The sequence below is a fragment of the Myotis daubentonii genome, chromosome 15, assembly GCF_963259705.1.
Source record: "Myotis daubentonii chromosome 15, mMyoDau2.1, whole genome shotgun sequence".
In the NCBI taxonomy this organism is placed as follows: domain Eukaryota; kingdom Metazoa; phylum Chordata; class Mammalia; order Chiroptera; family Vespertilionidae; genus Myotis; species Myotis daubentonii.
Genome location: NC_081854.1, coordinates 54864587 through 54888490, shown reverse-complemented (window position 1 = coordinate 54888490; position 23904 = coordinate 54864587). Strand labels below are relative to the sequence as shown.

General features: G+C 46.7%; 1 protein-coding gene across 2 annotated transcripts in view; it reads left to right on the top strand.

The window, feature by feature from the left end:
- Positions 1-23904, top strand: part of FTO (FTO alpha-ketoglutarate dependent dioxygenase) — a 251363-nt gene that overhangs the window by 2774 nt on the left and 224685 nt on the right. Inside the window, exon 2 of one of the 2 annotated variants that reach the window (XM_059668034.1) lies at positions 20753-20818. The exons of the other annotated variant lie outside the window; for it this stretch is intronic. Coding sequence (XP_059524017.1) covers positions 20753-20818 — 66 coding nt within the window. The remainder of the gene's footprint in view (positions 1-20752; positions 20819-23904) is intronic. 2 annotated transcript variants of the gene reach the window in all.

The window sequence follows — 23904 nt, the reverse complement described above, 5'->3', positions numbered from 1 at the left end:
AGTAAAAGGAAGTTTGCTATTTATGTATGTACTCACTGCATTTTTTTACCTCATTTTTTCAATTTTATTTTTTGCCTTTTGGCCTTTTAGTGAGGTCCTGAGAAGGTTCTTTTGGTCTCTACCTTCAGCCTGGATTATTCTTGATTATTTCACCCATTTGGCTGATGGTAATTTAGGAAATTAAATCTAGGGCATTTTTGATGATGGGCCAATGATCAGGGGATTTAAGAAAATTAAAACTTGGCCTGATAGATTCTACTCTGCCCCCTCTCCCCCAAGTTTATCTTGATCTTTTTCTTGACATCTCTTTCAAGGTGTGGGTCAGGCATTAATCACCATTTAGTAGTTTTGATTGTCTCTTCTAGACAGAAGGGTTAATTTGTTCCTAGCTTCCAAATCACTTTAAATACCTTCAATGAAAATTATTTAAACTAATGAGTAACAGTAAGTTCTTGTTACTTTCTATGATTTCCAGATCTCTTTTTTTAAAATTGATTTCTGAGAGGAAGGGAGAGGGAGAGAGAGAAACATCAATGATGAGAGAGAATCATTAATCAGCTGCCTCTTTCACGCCCCCTACTGGGGAGGAGCCTGCAACCCGGGCAAGTGCCTTTGACTGGAATTGAACCTGGGACCCTTCAGTCCTCAGGCCGGTGCTCTATCCACTGAGCCAAACAGGGTACGGCTAGATCTCTTTCTTAATCTTCATGTTGGTTTTGCACATGAAATTTGCCATTTGGGAAAAGTCTTAGACACTTGTTTAACACGTTTAACACTTAGGCACTTGAAACAACCCTGGGGTTCGTTGAAGTCAGCACATGTCTCTTTAATCCTTCCATCTCTCCAGTATACCTGGTGAGTGTCTCGCGCAGAAGAGACGTTTATCTGTTGAAGATAGATGGAATGGTTGAGAGCCGCCAGCGTCTGGTACATGTTACATGCGAACTCTTAGTAGCATCACACTGGCTCCCTGGATCAGAGGATTTATTGTGGCTGCGTGTAGCTCCAAGGCCGTTTGCTTCAAGAAAGTAGGGACCCACATCTTTTTGGTTTTGATCTTCACCATTCTGTCCCCAGCACTTAAATGAACATGGCGCCAGGCCCAGTCAGCCTTCCGTATTCATCAAGCGAAAGAATCATGAGCATCACCTGTTCCTTGTCATTAGGTTTTGTACTAGGACTCAGCCGTGGGCAAACTACGGCCCGCGGGCCGGATCCGGCCCGTTTGAAATGAATAAAACTAAAAAAAAGAAAAGGCCGTACCCTTTTATGTAATGATGTTTACTTTGAATCTATATTAGTTCACACAAACACTCCATCCATGATTTTGTTCCGGCCCTCCCTCCGGTCCAGTTTAAGAACCCATTGTGGCCCTCGAGTCAAAAAGTTTGCCCACCCCTGTACTAGGTGGATCTGGAATCTGAGAGGAATAACGGAAACTGGTTAATGCTCTACAGCAGGGGTCCTCAAACTACGGCCCAGGGGCCACATGCTGCCCGCCGGGTGCTGCCTGTTGCTTAGCAGCCAACGAGTTTTTTTTTAAAACTATAGTCCGGCCCTCCAACGGTCTGAGGGACAGTGAACTGGCCCCCTGTTTAAAAAGTTTGAGGGCGCCTGCTCTACGTGTTGTCAGTGACTTCACATTCCATATCAACTCCGTATTCATTTCGAGACGCAAGACTCGTCTGCTCTTTAACACATGCGTTAGCAACGGTCAGCAGCTGTTTCCTACTGATCTCTTTCAAATTTAAACGGCTGGTTTCCCCTTCAGGTTTGGTGTACTTTGTGGTTGTTAGTTTATTATGGTAGATTTCTTGGCAAATGTATATTTAAAGGGTGACTTTGTGACTTCTAGAAGGGAAGACCTCTATAGTAGACACTAGGAGCCCAGCGCACAATTCGAAATTGCGTGGCGCCGTCACTCCCTCTCAGGCCCTTGAAGCAGCCAGGGCTGCTGCTGATCAGGCCCTCCCCCAGCGCAGGCGCACAGAGGCCCCTGCTGCCCCGCCCCCTGTGCTGCATGCACAACCTCCTCCTGTCAGGTTGACCCGTTCCAGAGTCCTGGTTAATTAGCATATCTCATATATATATATATATATATAGGCTTTTATCCTATCTAATAAAAGAGAAATATGGTAATTGGCGTACGACCGCTACCCTTCCCATTGGCTAATCAGCGAGATATGCAAATTAACTGACAGCCAAGATGGCGGCCGGCAGCCAGGCAGCTTGAAACTAACATGAGGCTTGCTTGATTCAGTGACGGAGGACTCCAACGTTCCCTGCCTGCCTTGCCGGCCTCTGAGCTTGCAGTTTAAGAAACATTGTAACAAATATAGAACCTAAACAAAACCCCAGAAACCTGCTTTCAGCGAGCCCGGGATCTCAGAGCTGGAGTTATACATTGTTTCGATTATAGAACCGAAACAAACCAGATACCTTCTTTCAGCAGCAGAGGCCTAAGAGCTGGAGCCAGAGCTAAAGCTAGCCCAGAATAAAAAAGAAAAAGAAAAAAAGGAGCAGTTGGGAGCTTCAGTCGGCCTGAAAACAGCCCTCAGCCCCTCACCCAGACTGGCCAGGCACCCCAGTGGGGACCCCCACCCTGATCCAGGACATCCTTCAGGGCAAACCAGCCAGCCCCACCCATGCACCAGGCCTCTATCCTCTATAGTAAAAGGGTAATATGACTCCCAGCACTGGGATCAGCGGAGCCGCGAGGCCTCCCAGCAGGTCGTTATCTCCCAAGGGGTCCCAGACTGCGAGAGGGCATAGGCCGGACTGAGGGGCTCCCCTCCCCCCCGAGTGCACAAAGTTTTGTGCACCGGGCCTCTAGTATATATATAATAGAGATATTATCAATGGTACTTTTGGAACCTTATATATATATTGTTGGTACCAAGATATATATATCGATGGTACTTTTGGAACCTTAAAATAAGGCACTGTTGCCCGGCCAGTGTGTCTCAGTGGTTGAGCATTGACCTACAAACCAAGAGGTGACGGTTCGATTCCCGGTCAGGGCATATGGTGGGGTTGCAGGCTTGATCCCCAGTAGGGGGTGTGCAGGAGGCAACCGATCCATGCTTCTCTCTCATCATGGATGTTTCTTTCTCTCCCTCTGCCTTCCTCTCTGAAATCAATTAAAATATATTTTTAAAAAATAAGGCGCTGTTTAGAGGAGAATTTAGAGTTCTGTGAATGCCATTCGCTCAAACCTTATGGCCTACAAACCGATTCTGTAACATTTTACAGCATTTTCTCACCAGTTGATTTTGCGATGCAAGCCGGGAGGACTCTTGGGGACAGTTGGGCTGGGTCAGGGCGCATTGAGGGGACTAGGATTTGCGTAGCTAGGAACCTGCATCCAAACATTTGTCCCTGGCGCAGGGTTTCTGCTCACGGCCCACGAACGTCTGAAAGCCGAACCTGGCGTCGGGGCTGTGGGCTTGCATTTCTGTTTATGCTCCACGCACCTGTCCCGTTGCCATGCCATCACGTACGCGGCCTGTGGTTTGGGGAATGACCCGCCTGCAAAGCGACCGTGCAGTCCTGTGTCAAGGAGCTGCTGCCATGTGGACAAGTGGCGGTGGAGACCTTCACGGCCGGTAGAAACCGAATGGAAACCTGGGTGCGGAGGACCACGTCAGGTTGCATCTGGTCCGAAAAGGAGACGCATTTCCAGGGCACGAGTATGCTCCGAACTGCTTGTGGTCAGGACATTCAGAGCTCTGATTTCCGCGTCAGCCCCTGGCCTGCCCTTGGCCACCGTCAAGTTAGAGAGGGGCTCATCCAAGGCCCAGCCTCCAGGGCTGGCATTTCTGCAAGAATAATGCAGCGTGGGCTGATGGGCCCCCTTAGCTCCCTCCGCAGAATTGGGCGTGATTCACGTCCCGAGGCCGTCCTCCTGTGGATTTCCTGTTTCCAAGTGCAGCGTCCATCATCTCACTGTTTTCCAGTTGGCCATGTTTTGAAAATAGAGATGGAAAATTGTGCTGATGAATTAATTTTTCTTTCTTTTTTTTTTTTTTTACTGTCAGCATAAACGTTCCGCGTTGTTTTGCTTGGGAGTAGCACCCGGCAAACAAATGCCAGCGTTGCAGCGTGCGTGAACTCTGGCCCGTTGTCATGTCACTTGTGCTGTTTAGGTAAACAGCGTGCCTGTTTTTCGCCAAATCAGCAGCCAATACGCTGCGAGCGATTTCCGTGTTAGTCGGGGGTATTGGCTGGCCACACTATTAATGAGACAATAATTGGGACAGCGTAGTCATTGTTCTCCTAAAACACGATCCCGGGGTTGGAGCCGGCCTGGCAGAGGAGTCGCCCATGCACACCGAAAGGCAGGGCCGGGGCCCGGTGGCCGGTGCGGCCAGCTTTTAAATTCATCAGCCCGCTGCTGCTTAAGTTGTCCCAGCTGTTAATGCTGGAGCCATTACCGTAATGGACTCGGCAAATGAAGGGGAACGAAGACACGCACACTTTATTACCAGAGGGGCAATTTTCTCTTCATCTGTAATAGCAGCCGGGCCTCATATTGATCAGACCATCAAGATACTAATCCTCTGTAAAATTACTTGTTATAACTGAGAATGCGCTCACCCAAATCAGTCTGCGTCCTGCCTGTCTGCTGACTATTGAATACACACCGTGAGGCGGTTTATTTTTCATGATTGAAAGCCGCTGCCCCGGAAACGGGCGGCGCCCCCCTCGCCACACGGAGCGCTTCATCTCGGCGATAGCCCAGGCTTGTCTTTTTGTTTTAAACAGAACATCACCCACTTAATTAAGGAGCGAGCGGCTGCCTCGCTGCCCGAGTTATGCGGGTGTTTTATGGGCCCCTGGATTTATTAAGCATCTTGTTTTACATTCCGTCCGCGGTGCGTGCTGTAAATAAAAACAGGCCCTTCTTGCCCACAGTAGACATTTGCAGGTAGCAAACGTCAATACGTCCTGGAGGATGCGAGGTGCTTTGATTTATATTTCAGGCGCCAGGTTGCGCTGTGTGGATTGAGCCCATCGGCTGGATGCGGCCTGGTGGCTTTGGCGCAGCAGATGGGCGTTTGCATCATTGCCTGAGAAAGTTTATGGTCATTTCTGCATCCTTGGTTCCGTAGATTGCTTTTGAGACAATGAGGCCTATCTACTCCTCCCACCCCGCCCTTGTGTTTTGTGAGGAATGACTACAGCTACATAGTATTATAATTACAGGAAGACCTATTCAAACTGAGTTCTATCTTCTTTAATACTTAGAATTTTAGGAATTATTCCTTAAAATTTCCATTTTTCTTCAGTATAGTCCCCACATACATTATATGTTTATTTGTACACAGACTCAGATGCCCTCTTGGTAACATACCTATTTTTTTTATCCTAATACATTGTCATTGCTTAAAGCATTCGTGTGGCCTTCTCTGTAGGGTTCATTCAGAAAATCGTCCTCTGTGTGCCGGAATTGTGGTCGGGGCTGGAGACTCAAGGATGAGTCAGATACAGTCTTTGCCATTGAGGACCTCAGCTCAGCAGGGAGATAGGCCTACGGACAAATAATTGCAAGAACGCAGCACGGTCAATGTTCAGATCCACTTGCGAATGCAGTTCCTGGGAGTGGATGCCACTTATGGGCACAGGATTAAAATCCGGTCCTCGGCTTTTCTTGCCTTATTACCAAATGCAGAGTTGTGCAGTTTAATCACACTTTCAGACTTGTGTGTGAATGATTGCTAGCTGTTTGAAAGAGACTGCATCCCCCCCCCCCCCCCCCCCCGCCCACCCCCCACACAGGAGGCTTGATTACTGCCCCCTGGAGACAAAGGAAGGATGTGTACAAGTGTTTGATCAGTGACCAGATCTTTGGGTCTCTATAGAGTTTCCCATCGAGACCACTTTGAAGGAAGGGGATGGTGTTTATTTGCTTGTTTATGTCCTGGCGTGTATAGTATAATCAGTCTTGTTGTTTTAGAGAATAGTTTGTCAGGAGAGACTGGAGCCTGTCCTGGTGAAGAGCATGGATTTTGGAGCCAGGCTGCCTTTTTTTTTTTTTTTTACCCCCACACCCTCTACTTACTGGCTAGTAGATCTTGGGCAGGTCACCTGATGTCCTTGAGCCTCAACCTTCATCTGTAAAATGGGGATAATAATAGCTGTGAAGACTAAGAGATTGAATATATATAAAGCATTTAGAATAGTGATGTGCATATATTAGTATTCTAGCATTAAGTATGTTAATACTAGAATTCTAGCATTAAGAATTATTTTAGTATTAAGAATATTAAGTAATAGTCTGCTATTAAGTATAATGATAGTTATTGGCATATATAAGTGCGCTATAGTCATTAGCTACTATTATTGCCATGGATGTGGCTAGAGGCAATGAAATTATTTTATTATTTTCACATGTGACTTATGAAAGACAGCTTTGTAAATGTTTGACCACAATGTGTATGGCATATAAGACAGTGAAGAATTCCTTATTTAAAATATTTTTCTGATTATGTAATTATTTATTATTTTAGAAAAATTTAAAAATATAGAAAAAACAAACAAACAGGAATTTAAAAGGTCTCCTGTAATCCTCCAGGGATAACCACTGTGTTACTTAGTATACACACTGGTGTATTTCTTAAAATATTATTATGCCTATTATATGTACAATATATGCAGTATGATCCCAATTTCATATAAAATATATGGACACATATTTATATAAGATGTATTTTTAAACAATAGGAATCATAATGTGCCTATTTTGTACTTTGCTCTTTACTGTGAATATTTTCCATGTCATTACAATTATTTGGTATCTCATCATTTGGATTTTTTTTTTTTTTTTTGCTATTATAAATTATCCTTCAGCCTGACCAGTGTGGCTCAGTGGTTGAGCGCTGACCCATGAACCAAGAGGTCACCGGTTCATTTCCTATTCAGGGCACATGCCTGGGTTGTGGGCTTGATCCCTAGTAGGGGGTGTGCAGGAGGCAGCCAATTGACGATGTTTCTCTGTCAAGGATGTTTATATCTCTCTATCACTCTCCTTTCCTCTCTGTAAAAAAAATCAATTAAAAAAATCAATCAATCAAATTATCCTTCGGTGATTATTCTAGCACATAAATCTCTGTGCAAATCTCTGGTATTTTCCATAGGGTCATAAGAAGAAGGTGGATTGTCAGGTTAACATTTGTAAAGGTTTTGGTTTGCATTGTCCAATGCCACCCAGACAGTGATGCCGGTTTCTGCTCTGCTCTGCCAGTCATCATAACATAAAAATATTTGCCAGTACGGAAGCAATGCTGTAGGAGCTCATTGCTGAGTGAATTTGTGTTTTCTTAATTATTAAATGTATGGTTGAATTCCCTCCTACCGTGTTTGTTGGCCAAATATAGTTCCTTTGTTCATTTTACTAATATATATTTAATTTTTCTTGTTGATTTAGAAGAATACTTCCTAGACTAGGGATATTATTTATTAATCATGTGATGGAAATATTTTTCCTAGTTTGTTTATTGCTTGACTTCTACTTTTTGGATTTTGTTATTCAAAAGTTTTCCTTTGTGTCTATATGGGGGAAATTTTCCCACCAACGTATTCAATTAATGGTCACCTGTATGTCCTTGCAGTTATTTTATGTTTTAATTTTTTTCATATAGTTCTTTAATGCATCTAGAATTTTAGTATGATATGGAGTAGTTATCTATCTTGCTCTTCCCAAATGGTTAACCCGTTATTCCCACTACATTTACTGACTAATTTGAATGTCAGAATACTCAGATACGCTTTTTATTCTGTTTCTTTTGTTATTCTCGACACACCATTCTAATGGTCAGAGTTTAATGATACCTTTCAATGTCAACCCCACCCATCACACCCCCACCCACCCACCTGCCCACCCACCCCACGCAGGAATTAACCAACTCCAACACTTTTCATCGTGTTGTGTAGACTTCTACGCTTTTTTAAAAAGTTATTAAAGTATAGTTGGCATACAGTATTTTATTAGTTTCAAGGCACGGCATAGTGGTTCGACATTTATATATCTTACCAGGTAATCTGCACACTACGTCTAGTACTCATCTGTCACCAGGCCACATTACCACACTGTCAGTGACCACATTCCCCTTCGCCTTGTCACTCATCCCTCCACCCGCCCTCCTCTGGCAACCATCAGGTTGTCCTGTGTTTCTAGGAGCCAGTTTTTGCTCGCTGTTGTTTTGTTTGTTTGTTTGTTTCCATGGCTCTTCACTAGAGATAGCAGCTGCTGTCTGCGAGGGAGACCTTCGCTATAGTTGGGAGGCTGGCATCTCGGATTCTATCTGTCGTTACCTAGGTCATCTCTGCTAAGAGTCCCTCACTCAGTCTCTCTCTTCTTTCTTCAATCGTAAAATGGGCATATCCTCAACTCCCCTCCCTGCTTCAGCTGAGATGTCAAAGATAATGAATGTAAGAGAATATTAAGCAGTCAACATGTTATATAGATAGAAAAACGATGTACAGTAGAAAGCTTTTACTGGTGTCTTATCCACCACTCCACCAGCCCCATTCCCCAGTATAGAAACGATCAAGGTCTTTGGAGCAGAAATTGTTATTATTTTTTTAAATATGGCTCTGCCCGGTTTAGTTCACTGGATAGAGTGTCGGCCCTCAAACTGAAGGGTTGCGGACTTGATTCCGGTCAAGGGCCCGTACCAACTGAGCCACGCAGGCCAGTGCTGATAACAGATTGTTTTTAATCCCAATGCAGAGTGATAATAGTATTCTGTGTAATTGTTAAATATTCTCTTTTAGAACAGCATTCACTGAAGGACATCATATCCACCAGGGTATGATATGGTTGACTCATAACATTTCTTGGTAAATGGTAGCACATAGAGATTGAAAGTTGTGTTTTTTGCTTTTACTTTACAGAGCATTTATTTACCCTCAATTGTTTTAAAGTTTTTTATTTATTTTTTTTAATTTCAGAGAGGAAGGGAGAGGGAGAGAGAGATAGGAACATCGATAATGAGAGAGAATCATGGATTGGCTGCCTCCTGCACGCCACACACTGAGGATCGAGCCCGCAACCCGGGCCTGTGCCCTGACCAGGAATCGAAGTTTGACCTCCTGGTTCACAGGTCGACGCTCAACCACTGAGCCACGCTGGCCGGCCTACCTTCAACCCTTGATTTGCTCTCCATCAACAATAGCAGGCCTTTTGTTTGAAGTGCTTGGTGTATGTATATGTAAGGCAGACCAGGTCTCAGGCATCTGCACGGCAGACCACCGGAAAGCCTTAGCTTTTGGCGGTCCTTTAGCCAGCGAGCGCTGTGCGTTTCAGGAGAGTTTTTCCCGAGCCGCCGAAGTGGCCCGACTCCTCTGGCCATTCCATCTCCTGCTCTTCCTCCTGTTTTTATTTAAGACTATAAAGTTACTTTAGTGTAACTGCTGCTGTCACCTTTGCCCTCAGCTAATCAAATAGTTTACCTTCAGGGAAGCATTTATCTCCCACTTTCATTATTATTATTTTTGTAGCTGTAAAGATAGATATTTTATGTCTGCAGAAGGCTGTAACAGTGAAACGAGGTATCGATCTGCTGTATTTAGCAATTTCTCTCCACCTCGCCATCAATAGCGTGTCAGCCTCTGTCTGTACCGTGGTTGACCTCACAAATAGCTCTTTATGCTCCCATTGGATTCAAATGATATAGTATGCTGAAAACTAAATCAATGAATGATTATCAAGTTTTTAGTATTATTTCATGACCTGGAGGCAACTGGTACCCCTGGCGCTGAACAGTTGGGTGCACAATGAATATGGCAAGGTGAGTGTGTCTGGCTCTTGCTCAGCCGAGAGGGGGGGAAAACAGGGCCAGCTGCCTGGGTTAGCTCAGACTTGCAGACTAATGATAATGATCTTCAAGCGCTTAGGGCCTTCAGGGAAGCATCTCGCCCTGCAGAATCAGACACAGAGAAGAGCAGTCCCTCCAGTCAGCTTTGTTCCCTGCGCCCCCCAACCATGAGCAGGTAGCAATGCGTCTAAGATTATTTGAGCTGTAAGCATGTGGCTTTTGCTTCCATTTACGGAGGAAAGATAAACACAATTAGATGCCGTGTCATTATACCCCTGAGGACCTAACCGAAAGGCACCCCGTAAGAGGAGGGAGAGCCACCTCGGTCCAGGCCTAATGGGACCCCTGGCTGCTGTCAGTGCCCAGAACAGATACCGCGTGTGGGAGTTCTGCTCCTCTCCTGGTCTGGGGAGCGCTGAACCAGCAGGAGCCACTAATTTGACTGCTTGTGAATGCTGCCGAATCCAGCAATAACATCCTATATAATAAAAGCCTAATATGCAAATTGTCCCCTCCACCGGGAATTTGACCGGGAGTTCTACTGCTCGCTATGACGCGCGCTGATCACCAGGGGGTGGCGCAGAACATGGTGGGCTTCGGCAGCCCGGGCTGGCAGCAGGCAGCAGTGGAGGTGCTGTTGGCCCCGATGGGCCCTGACAAGAGCGGGACTGCGGTGGGATGGTGGAGCAGGTGAGCGGGCAGCGCCAGGCCAAGGTGGGTGGGCCCGATGACTCAGGCAGAGGGGGCCTGTGGGGGCCTTGGGGCCCAGGTGCTGCCCAGGGCCCAGAGGTCAGGTGGGACCTGCCCTTCCACACCGGATGCTCGTGCTTCGATCACTAGCCAGGACTAGGGACTGCACCCGTGCACGAATTTTGTGCACCGGGCCTCTAGTTTTTATTATAATCTTGCTGAATCACATATATTTAATGAAAAAACCTTGTAGTTATTGACATTTGGGCTATGTGGAAGAGTGGGCGGGGAGTGATAGTGGATGAATGGGGAAAATGGATCATGTATGAATCAATTGCATTTGTCTCTAAGAAAGTGCCATTTTGGTGTATTCCTTTGTCCATCATCCCAGTTCAGAATGGTGGAGTATCGAGGAATTCAATTTATTGATTGACAAGGACTCTTGAGGAATTCATTTATTGATTCATTCCTCAGACATTTATTGAGAATCTACTATAGGGAGATAGTTCTGGTTAGGGAGATAGGAGATGAGGTCTAGCCCTTCCTCTTCATGGGAAAACTGTCCTGCTCACTTTCTCAAACCTGAGAAACCTCTGCCTGCCTTATTCCTGCCAACGGCCATGCCCACCCCCAGAAGATATTTGAAGATGGAAAGTAAATGGTGGGTTTTATGACCACAGGTTGATGTCCAGCCAACTTCTGTGTGTCATCTGCTTGGAAGAAGGAAGTGGGGAGCCCTTTAGGCAAAGTCACAGAGCAGCAAGAACAGAGGAGGGAATTTGGCCCAGCCCTCCGACTATGGGGCTGACAACAGATTCGGGTACGACACCCTCTTTTTCCCATAGTAGAGACCGTGCTGACATTTTAATAAATCGAGCATTGGGCTTTGGTCCCCGGCAGTCTGCTCAGAGATCCGCCTCTTCTAAATTCTTGGTTTACTTCTGTTACTCGTTATGAATCTGCGATCTAAATTTTTGTTCTGAGTGCCATTAGAGGACTCCGTGCTGGCCTAAGAAGTACTTCTTTTCATTTGCCCTCTATCCGTCCACATTGAGCTTTGAGGTACCGCCCAGGTCTCAGGTGAAGGGACTGCGGGAAGAGGTCCCTGCCCCTGAATTCGGCCTCTGCGATTTTGTGCCCCATGGATGCCTGAATAAGAAGTGAGGAATTTCCCCCTAAAATGACCCCTCAGGAAAGAGAAGCAAGCCAGTGGGAGATTGATGCGTGCTCATAGGTCACGTAAAATAACTTCCGCGTGGTTCCCCGTGGCTGTGTCAGACACTAGCTGAGCTCTTTTGCTCGCACGTAGGACAATTAGTTGACCTCTGTATAAGCTTTAATAATGATGTGTCGTAGTCTCCCTTGTTCCTTACCGTTGAGAGGTTATCTTCGCTCCCCAGACTTACTTAAGGAAGTGATAGTGATCAGGGCTTAAGGAGTGACTTTAGTGCTGCAGTCGATGTCGCCCAGCACCTTTCTATAAGGGTCATTTTCAAGTTCATGCCACTAAAGGCTGCCTCTGATGAGGGCTACTTACGGCTCTATTTGTGGCCGGAAAGCCCATTGTTGGTGAAAAGGCTATAAGAAGATCTGTCCAACTTAATTCTGGCTCCACGCCCGTCACTTCTAGAGACAATCATAACGGCTTCTAAAGAAGAGGAGACATTCCTGGTTACTCAATCAAGATCAGGGGGAAATCTCTTTGTCAATATATGTTAATACACACATCTGAGTGGGGCCACGGCATCCACTCCATACAGAAGGCAGAAGATCTCAAACTTAGAATTACAGATGGGTGTGTTTATGTCATATGCTAAACCCTGCCTCTTTTGTGAGCAGACCAAAGCAAGAAATGTTTTGATAAGTCACTGTGTACTAAAAATTATACCGCTTTCATGAAATGAAATTATATATACAGTTATATTCACATGCTGTCATAGTAAGATGATAATATTAAGCTGAAATGATATATTTTTTCCGATTATTTTTTTTTATTGTACACACTTATGAACATTCCTGGAAAACGGATGCCTGGATTCTTCGGTGCCATTTTTAATTGTACACTTTAATTGTACACTTAGAAACTCCCTACAAGAGGAATAAACAGATTTCACATTCTCTTTCCCTTCTTCAGGATCGGAGATCATGTACGTGTCTGTGGCTACCTAGGCGTCTAAAACATGGCATGCTTAAAAGCACGGCTGAAGCCTGATGCTTAAGGGTATGCTTTGCATGCATTTGTGACTTGAAATAGGGAAAGAAAAGTCAAATCGGAGACAGCTTGAATGGCAGGCTGTCGGTGTGGAGCCTCGTGAATTGGCAATGGCCTCATTTAGGACCTTCAGACGCGTCTCCGCCCGGACAGAAGGAGGAGGCTCTGCATGTTCCGGGGGAGACAGCCACTCCTCGCCGCCGCGCAGGAGGCAGCCGTGCGTGACAGTTGCCCTCCGTTGCCGGCTTCTCGGAGCTTCACCTCTGACCCTCCGCTTAGCCGCTGCGCAGCGGTCGGAGCAGGCTGGCGATGGTGGTGAGTGACGGGCATTGGCCTGCAGCGCGCTCGTCATTATCGGGCTGTCAGAGGTGGTTTCCATCCGGCCGGCCCCCTCTGTGCAGCAGCCCATAGTGCTTAGCTTCCGAGGCTGACAGCCGCACCATCCAAGGCGCATCCAGATCCGAGGACTGAGTGCGTACACCTTCAATCGGAAGACAGGAAGTCTGTCCCTCTTCTTTTCTTCCCCTCGTTTCCCCCTTTTTTTCTTTTTTGGTGAAATAGATTCACATGACGTGACTTTCACAGGGCCAAGAGGTTGAGTCTGCTGCCACGGTGTGAAAAGCACGGCTGTCTGCTGTGGTCTGCGTGTTAAATAGACGTGAGCCGCTCTGCCCGTCGCCTCTCAGCCCGGTCCTGCGTGTTCTGTCAGCTTCAGCCGTCGGTTTTGGTTTCAGGGCCCCATGCTAGCCCCGTGGTCCCGGGGTGAGTGGACAGGATGAAGCGTTTCCCTCGGTCTTTGTGATGTTGCAAAGGGATGGGGAGGCCAGCGTGCGTGATTTGTGCTGCAGGGATTAGAATTTAAAATAAATAACGAAGAGGTTGTGTATGATTATTATCTCATTGAACATTCCCCCCCCTCATGGTAAAGAAACTTGGGCACAGGGAGTTTAACTGGCTGCATAAGCCTTAGAAGCTCCGGAGTCTGTCTTTGGCAATAGGTTTTTCAGAGAGAGAAACACGGCCGTGCCTGCAGACCAAAGGGTCCCGGGTTCGATTCCGGTCAAGAGCACGTACCTCGGTTGCAGGTTCCTCCCCGACCCCAGGCCCTGGTCTGGGCTCGCGCAGGAGGCAACCAATCAATGTGTTTCTCTCACATCGATGTTTCTCTCTGTCTTTCCCTCTCTCTTTCATGCTCCCTAAAAATCAATGGGAAAATATCCTCGGGCGAGGATTAGCAAAAAAGAAAGAAAAAAAAAAAGAGAAACACAGCCTTGAAAGCCCTCTTTTCTCCTAAGTTTGAAACTCTGCATTAACAAGCATCCCGGGGCGGGGGCGGGGGGCGGGGGGCGGGTGTGAAGGAAAGCCCACCACACTCTTCAGGTGTTTGAGTTCGGGTACCTGGACCTGGCTTGCTGCCAGCATTGTGGGGTGGGTGGGGCGGGGAACCTGGAAGCCTGAATTCTCGTTTCCCTTCTGCCATCTCCGGCTGTGTCTCCGAGTGCAGGTCAGGCAACCCCTCCGTCTCTGTTCCTTCAGGTGCAGAAGTGGGGGCACTCGTTGGTGAGGATGACAGGCATCCGTTTTGACAAGTGCTTGCGTTTGTCAGAACTCTAGGCCCTCCAGAGGCACCTCCGGATCTCCTGGTCCTTTCCTCAGCGGGAAAGACTCCCGAAATAGCCAGCAGGCGATGCTGGGGCAGATAGAACGCTCTGGAACTCGTGCATGCCCATCGTTGTGTTGCCACTCTTGCCCCCTCCCATGCTGCTGATTTCAGTTAACTAAGCACTCACTTCGCCAACCTGCGGTGCGGTGCCCGTGTCGGGGAGGAACAAGGCTGGTCTAACAATCAGATACATACGAGACAGGTTGGCAAGGGAAAACCCGATTTCATACGTACATGTGCATGGGCGCCCCGCAGACACGAGAGCGGCAGAGACCCACATGCAGGAGAGGTGCAGAGGCAGAAAGGGGAGGTGGGCGCAGGGACGAGGCAGGTGCCTGGGGGCTTCAAAGGCTGCAGGTGGGATAAGGTCCGACATTTAGTGAATAGATGTGGCCCCGCCCTCTAGGTCAAGAACGGTCATCTCTGATACCCTCTTATTCTGGGCCAGGACTCTAATTCAAGTACTTCTTCTAGGTGGTCCCAGGAGGGGCAGGAGTTTCTCTTGTGCCCTCTGCTAAAGTGCCCTGAGCTCCAGACAGTCCGCTGACAACCACCCACGCACATTGTGGAGTGACGTGGTGTGAACCCCTTCTTCCCTCCCACCCAATCATTCATTCATTTGCTCACTCTGCAAGCATTTTTTTAAAATAATTTTTTATTGATTTTTAGAGAGAGGGAAAGAGAGAGAGACAGACAGACATCTATGTGACAGAAACATCAGTCGGCTGCCTCCTACATGACCCTACCAGGGATGGAGCCTGCAACCCGGGCGTGTGCCCTGACCTGAAATCGGACTGGCAGCCTTTCTGTGCACAGGACAATGCCCAGTCACCGGAGCCACACCGGCCAGGGCTCAGCAAGGATGTTTTGAGCTCTTACTATGTGCCAGCCCGGTTCTAAGTCCTGGGGTACAGCCCCGAACCCGGCCGGCAGCACCTGCCTTCCCCGAGCTCAGATCCTGCAGGGAGAGAGGGAACAGAAACCAGTGTCTCCCTTTTGGGGGCTCCCAGGGCTGCGAAGGAAACAAAGCCGGGCAAGAGGAGGCGCTCTGGGTGGATCCTCAGGGAAGAGCCCTCGTGTAGGATTCCTTCAGGCAGAGAACTGACTTCCAGGGAGGCAGGGAGCCCTGGGAAGCCGGGAGGGGCTTCCCCACTCCTGCTCCTCCTCCACCGGGTCACCAAGTCCGGCCTCCGTCCTGATGTCTTTCCTTCCTGCGTCTTCATGCCAGTCCCGGGTCCAGGCTCTTCTTGTCTCCTTCCCTTTCAGCTGTGGTTTCCCCTCCATCAAGTTCTTTAAAAATGTCACGTGGCTCTGCCCCTGGTCACATGTTAAAGTCAGCCCCCCCCCCCCCCCCCGGCCTTGCCCTGTGCAGTTCCCATGGTTTGTGTTTCTGTTATTATTTGGGGCCTGCCCCTTGCCCCCCCACCCCCATTCCTATCACATCATACCTGATACCCCTGCCGGAAAAAAGTGGGGCTTCTGTGCTGGTCCGCGAGCCCCATCTCTCGTCTCCCTGCACCCAGACAATGAAGAGATGACCTGGTTTTCAAAGATAGCCCCCAGACTCCTCCAATTGCTTCGTCCACGTCCCTAGCGGTTACCTCACTGTGCCTGGTTAGCTAGCCATTTACCGCCCGGTCTGTGAGCGCCTTGAAGACAGCGCTGTGTTTTCATTCGTGTCTGGTATTTTCAGGATCTGCCATGGTGTCCAGAACAAAACAGACACTGGAGGAACTGTCAGCTGGTCGAGATCTGCTGGTTGAGGCCTTGAGGTGTCACATCACTTTCCAGTTCCCACCCAGAGCCCCAGCGGGAACTCTGAGGTCTCTGTTCCAGGCCAGGTGGAGGTTAAGGCACCTAAGGGCAGACACTGCTTATCTTGCTTTTATCAGCTGTGTCAACAGGCACTAAAACGCAAGACCTGCTCTTCTTTCTGGCTGGTGAGGATGGGAGGAGAGGTGCCCGAGGCAGAGTACACCCTCACCTCTCAGAATAACAGCAGGCGGTAAAAACCACAAAAAGGCCAGCAGAAGGCTCACATTTTTTCTCCTGATGTCTAGGGGAAGAGGGAGCTTTGTAATGGTAGAAGGAATGAATGGGGAAGGAAAAATAAGAGTCTGGTTTCCTAAGATTTGAGGACAGGAAGGGACTTCAATCACAACCCTCAGTCAGTGTATTGGCAGAGCCCCAAGACCTGAATCCCTAGAGGGGGCTCCCCTTTCTGTTTGTTTTTATATTTATTTTAAAAATGTGTTTATTGATCTCAGAGGAAGGGAGAGGGAGAGAGAGAGAGAGAGAAACATCCATGATGAGAGAGAATCATGGATCGGCCGCCTCCTCGACACTCAACCATTTAGCCACACCGGCTGGGGCACTATTTTTTTTTTTTTAACAAGTCTATTGAGATTTCATTTACACAAAGACAGTTTACCCATTTAAAATGTACAAGTCAGTGTTTGGGATTTGTTGTTGTTGTATATTTACCGGGTTGTGCATCCTCCCCCCTGAAGTCTAATTGTGGAGCTGCCTCCTCTGAGAGAAAACCCTTCTCACCGCTGTCCTTCCCCATTCACGCCGCCCCCTCCCAGCCCCGAGCAGCTTCCTATAGACTCCCCGTGCTAATAGATCTGCCTTTCAGAGATACGTCATATAAATGGAACCAAAATAGGTGGTCTCTGGTGGCTGGCTTCTTTTACTGAGCATAAATCCCTATGTTTTCAGCATCCATCCATGTTGCAGAATATATGCATCCTTCATTTCTTTTTGTGGCCGAACAATATCTCATTCCATGGATGGACCACATCTTACTTACCCATTCATCACGGGGTGACATCTAGGTGTTTCCCTTTCGGGGGCCATGTCCAGGAATGCTGCTGTAAACATTCGTGAGCCAGTTTCTGTTCAGGCACATGTTTTCATTTCTCTTGGGTTCTATACCTAGGAGTGGAATGACTGAGTCACGTGGTTCCTCCGTGTAACTCTCCGAGGATTTGCCAAACTTTTCCAAAGCGATTGCATCATTTCACATCCCCACTAGCCACGCACACAGGGTTCCCGTGCCTCACCTCCTTGCTGACACTTGTTGTTGTCCATCTTTGCACCTCTCTCATTTCATTCTCATACGTCTGTGAGTCAGCCAGAGAAAAATATTCTTGCTGTCATTTCATAGATGAAAAGTCCAATATGCCGATGAAATGAGATGCCTCGTCTGTGTGTGGATGGGTGTGTGTGTGTGAAGGGGCAGGCATATTCAGAAGAAGAAGTCATCGAAAAGTGCTTTCAGGGTTTTTGAATGAGAGACTTAGAGCTATGGTGGAGACCCTATTCCCCACCCCCACTTTTTAAAAAAATTATATTAGTATGATTGCATTAAAAAAAATTAAAGTGTAATTCACATAACGTAAAATGAACCCTTGTAAAGTGTATGAGATAGCAGCTCTTCTTCATGTGTATGTCTTAGTGCTTCTAATAGTAATATTGTCTTTAAGATATGTGCATACGATTAAAAACACCTTTTTTTTTTTGGTTTCAAAAAAAGAGGGAGCCTGGCCAGTGTGGCCCAGGGATTGAGCATTGACTTATCAACCAGGAGGTCACGGTTCAATTCCCGGTCAGGGCACATGTCCGGGCACCTGCTGGCTTGATCCCTAATGGGGGGCAGCCGATCAATGATTCTCTCTCATCACTGATGTTTCTATCTGTCTCTCCCTCTCCGTTCCTCTCTGAAGTCAATATATATATATATATATATATATATATATATATATATATATATATGTATGTATATATGTATATGTATATATATATATATATATATATATATATATATATATATATATATATATATATATATATATAAAAGAGAGGGACAAATACAAAATTTGATCTTCAGGGAGCCATCCAAGATATACAAAGGAACAAGAATACAGGGACCAGAAGCCACTTGTTTTAATGTAATTAAGATAATTATGTTGACTTTCTTCCGTACTTTAGATACAGCCTTTTCAAAATGAGAAAGATACGCCTGCCTTGTGTTCCAACATGAATATTTAGCAGTGTCCTCTCTAACCCTAGGATCACCCGGTAAATGTTAACAAGAAACATAGACCTGTGTTTTCCCTGTCTTACTGGTTTTCTACAGGAGTGGTGACAGCTAGAATGACTCTGTCACCGAGCCCACAAACCTGAATGTTACACGTGTAGTTGCCTGGGTGGGTGTGTAGTGCAGTCTTATTTTTTTTTAAAGATCTGGACACAGTGACTGGATGGCAGCAGTTACATCTGTTTTATAATCCTGAAGAATTTTGCATACTTATAAACATATATGGAGACAGAAATTGCAAATAAGAATTTTATAATAAATTATATTCCCTTGTTATGTCTCTGCTAAGTGAGTAGAATATTTTATGAAAATGTGAAATTCTTTAAAAATTAAAAAAATTGATTTCAGAGAGGAAGGGAGAGGGAGAGGGAGAGGGAGAGGGAGAGGGAGAGGGAGAGGGAGAGGGAGAGGGGAGAGGGGAGAGGGGGGAGAGGGGGGAGAGAGAGAGAGAGAGAGAGAGAGAGAGAGAGAGAGAGAGAGAGAGAAACATCAATGATGAGAAAGAATCACTGATTGGCTGCCTCCTGCACACCCCCTACCGGGGATCGAGCCCACAACCTGGGTATGTGCCCTGATGGGTAATGGAACCGTGACCTCCTGGTTCATAGGTGGATGCTCAACCACTGAGCCATACCTGCTGGGCATAAAGAGGTTTTCTTGATTGTAAAGCCACCTAGGTTACCCTTACTTACTGTTTAACTATAGTCCGCATGGAAACTTCCCTGACCACTAGGTGTCCCCTTTTGGTCCTGTCCTTCCTCCTGGGCCCCCGGCTTTTAGAAGAACCCTAAGGAGGATGAGACCTCAGGAGACTGAAAAATGAAGGGGACCCACACTCTCATGACTCCAGTTGCCTCTACTTCTGTTCCTCCTTGCTCCCTGGCTGGTATTTAGGTAATAGATCAATTCTTTGGAAACCTAGGGAATGCTTGATGCCGCTCTCTCATCACTGAAGGTGGTAAAGTGGGAGGAAAGAACGACCGTGTTCATCTTGATATGTTAGGTAATGAAGTAATTGTAACGTTTGCAGAGAACATTAGGAATACTTTTAATGCAATTTATTGTCATGGGACTAATGTTGCTAGGCAAATAATGATTGCATTATGAATATTAATTTTCCTGTCCTATAATAGAATCATCCTGGCTGTAACTAACATGGAGGATCCTCTGTAATCCTCACAGGAACCCTCCGCGGCTGCCATCCCCCCCCCCCCCCCCCCCACACACACACACACTTAGAGATGAGGAAATCAAAGCTCAGAGAGTTTGGTTAATTTGCTCCACGTTTAATAGAGCTTGGTTGCTTTCAAAATCCCCCCCCCCCCCCCCCACACACACACTCCATTTGGAAATTGTTACAGCATTATAGCAGTGAGTAAGTGGGTAGAGTTTGACTTAAGTCAATAACATTTAAAATTCCTGTAAGAGAACTCAGCGGAGAGCAGCCCTGGAAGCCGGGCTTGGCTGTGAGTAGTTGTGTCAGGGAAGCGATCAGTGTGCCCTGGATGTGGGCACCCTTCAGGAAGGCTGCGGGCTCTTTGCAGAATTACAAATCGCGTACACGCAGGGACCACTTCCTCTCACTCGCCTGCACATGCCTCTCCCATTAGCAGGGAAACAGCAGGACACTTGACAGCTCCGTGCAGGCCCGGAGCTTCATAGAACGGAACATTCTTCTTATTCAATTAGGGGCGCGCTCAGAAGACGGGCATGCAGCGAGGCCTAGGTGCTCCTGGAGACTGCTGGCTGAGACGTTCTCGTGTACCTGAATTTAGATTCTGCATTCATGTCCAGATTTCTCCATGCCAGCTTTCTCTCAGTGCCGAGGAATGTGACTGTGCTCAGTACCTCTCCAGTGGACTCCCCAGTTGTGGCGGTGGTTTCTGCAGACCACGGGGGGACGTATAACAAACGTGAGATGAGAGAGCTTTGTCAGGGCGGGAGCTCGTCCTCTGGAAAGCTGGAGCAGGGAAGTGGGAGCCCTCCCCAGCGCCAATAGGCCCACCCCCCTCCCCTCGCCCCCTAAGGTCTGCCTGCAACACCCTCTGTTCTCTCTCTTTGTTCCCCTTCCCAACTCAGGTCCTGGCAGGGATCTGTGACATTTCGGAGCAGATCAGACGAGCCCCTGACACCTGATTGCCCAGTGTCTGTTGTTTACAGTTGCTTTCCAAGGACACCTAGACACGATGGAAAGCTTAACGCGCTGTAATTAAATTTGCATCTGCTCTGTGACAGGACTCAAAGGACTTTTCTTTCCCTCCACCTAGGAATCTCATTGTAGAGCTCCTACTGGCTTTGACCCTGCAACATCTGAAAAGGCAAGACGCGGACAGGTAAACAAGCATTGGTTCAGTCGACTGCCTGTCATGATCATGATGCATATTCAATAAGGTCCCCGATGTCCCTTTCTGCCTTGGCGTGCTACTCTTCACCCGCTTGTTTAGCCAGATTTAGAACGGGTCTGAAATGCAAGAACTGTAGCTTGGAGGGGATTTTTTTTTTTTTTTAAGTAAAATCTTTTTGAAAGAAAACAAACATTGCCTCACAATCTGGATGGGTTTAACACACCCTTTGGGTTGTACATGGCTCACAAACGCTCATGAATAATTCAGCAAAGGCAAACACAACCTGCTGGTGGTACCCAGTGTTATTCACGCTCGCTAATGAATAATTCCCTTTGGCTCCTCTGGAGCCGCGCTGAGGAGTGGCATCTGAGACTCACACGGGTTATTATTGGGCGATTTGTCAGTGTCCTTGGGGCATTGTGAGCCAGTGTCCAACTCAGCTACCCACCCCGCATGCCTCCCAGGTCCTTCTGGGAAACGCGCAGCTCCCTCTGTCCCAGGTTTTTAACCCTGGAATGTTGCTATGGGAGAGGCCATGCGCTAAGAGGACTCAGCTTCCACTGTCGTCTCGTTGAGTCACTTCCTTTCATGGTTTCATTCAAATAAAGACGTGTTTGTTGAGCACCTTCCTAGGTACACAGTACTGAGTGCGGCATTGTGGGTGTGCAGAGGTAAGATAGTCTTTATGTGCTGTGTCCTCCAGGGGTGGGGAGGGTGTGAAGGAGAGGCATGGGGTCCTGGAGGGAGGGGCTCAGGGTCTTTTTTTTTGTCAAAATGACCAGTTAGCGGTTGGATTCTCATCCTGTTCTCAGACATGCATTTCCGTGCATATGTGCTGTTGGTAGCATTGTGTGATGTTGCTTTAGATCAGTGGTTCTCAACCTTCCGAATGCCGCGACCCTTTAATACAGTTCCTCATGTTGCGGTGACCCCCAATTTCATTGTTACAAATTTAACATCATTAAAACATAGTGATTAATCACAAAAACAATATGTAATTATATATGTGTTTTCCGATGGTCTTAGGCGACCCCTGTGAAAAGGTCGTTCGACTCCCGAAGGGGTCGTGACCCACAGGTTGAGAACCGCTGCTTTAGATAAACCTAAAGTTTGATTCATCTTGGAACTGTTTATCAGATAAGCCTGATAACATAACCCCAGAGATGAGTAAGCAACCCTTGTTCATTTCTGCTGCACTGAGGTCAGGAATGTGCTATGGTGACCTGGCTTTACCAGCCTGGAGACCCTAAGGATGGTGAACGTGGATGTATTTCGGCATGAGTGGTCTACATACCACACTTTAGTAGTCATATGCTAATGTATGACTGAGATCCTTGAGGCACACCCAGCCTTGGTGAGATCATTTCTGGCGTCCTGCATCTACTTGAGCTTTTCCTATAGAACTCTTAGCTCTCGCTCTTCTTTCTGAGCACACTGGGAAGACTACAATTCCCAGCTTCCCTTGCAGTGAGGTGGGATCATATGATTAGTTCTGAGCAAAGAAACGGAAGCAGAAGGGCTGGGTATCATTCCTAGTCAAGACATTTAAGAGCTAGTGTGCCACTTGCATGCTTTCTCTCTCCCTGCCACAGTGACTTTGGGGACTCTGTGTTCCAGGTATTGGGGTCTCCAGTAGTCTGATCCATGAATGACTGTGTGGGGTAGAGCCCACCTCTGCTTCCCATTGGCCCACACTGGACAGTAAGAAAGTTTGTTTGTTGCATTAAGCCCCTGAGATTTGGAAGTTTGTTCACCATGTAGCTTAGACCATTCACGTTAATACAGAGGGATTAGTACAGGAAGAGATTGTGTGTGTGTGTTATTAGGACCTGGTATGCCACAAGATCCCAGCTAGCTTTGCAGAATGTAGCTTCAGTGGGGAATTGGAGGGTAGGTGCCACTTAGGGGCCGAAAAAGAGTTTATTTCACCAATTACCAAGGCCTCTGTGGAAGAAATAACATTGGTATTAACAGAGTCTTGGAAATAAGCAAACAATTAGTAAAAAACAAAAAACAAAAAAAGAGCCAGAATTGAATTGAGGCAATTATAACACATATTTTTGAATTTTAAATTTTATCCAGCATGTGTAGTTGGTAAAGTTACACATGTAATTGTTCTCTGTGGGTATAGTTTTATACCCATTCTGGCCCCTGAGCTAAGAATGGTTTTTATGTTTCTAAAAGATTGTAAAGAAAAAAAAAAAAGAAGACAGAGAATATTCATTATATTTGCTATGTGGCCCTGTAGAGAACAAAGTTTGCTTTTTTTGGTTTATATCTTAACATCTCCACATACAATTATCAGCAAGTATCCCACTAGAATCGGAATTTCTTGAGAACCAGAAGGCAAGGGTTTTATGAATTTCTGCTGTCACGGTGCATGGAGCAAGGTGCACGTTCAGAGCACGTTGACTGGATGGAGTTGCACACAGAGCACTGGAGGTGAGACTTTTCCAGGAGGAGGCCTGAGGGGAGAGCATGGCAGGCCGCCGGTTGGAACCAACAGAACGTTTCTTCTTTTTACTGGGCTGGTGACAGCTATGGGTTCGTTTTGACCTAATGTGTATGGATATTTATGTACTTTTTACATTCATTTTTATTATCAAATAGAGGTCGTATTTTGGAAGGTTTTAAAGATCTTACCTTGTACTCTGGCATCAGAGAGTTGTTTTCTGGTTAATGTGTTTGGCGTTGATGTTTCCGTTTCCCTTTTTCCTCCGGTGACACTTACATTAAAAATATTTATGCACGTTTCTGTCTGTTCAGTTATTTGCTCACTCATAGGTATGTACCCACAAGAAATGGAAGCATGTCCACACAAACACTCGGACACAAATGCTTATAGCAGCATTATTCGTAACAGCCCCCAAATACAAACCAACCCCAAAAGGCCTTTAGGGGCTGAATGGATAAGCACAATGTCCTGTCGCCACACAGTGGAATATTATACTGCAGTGAAAAGGAATGAGGTTGTGATACACACTGCGGTATGGATGAGCCTTAACAGCTTTATACCAAGTGAAAGCCAAACACAGAATACAAAATGTTGTATGAATCCGTTTATAGAAAATGTT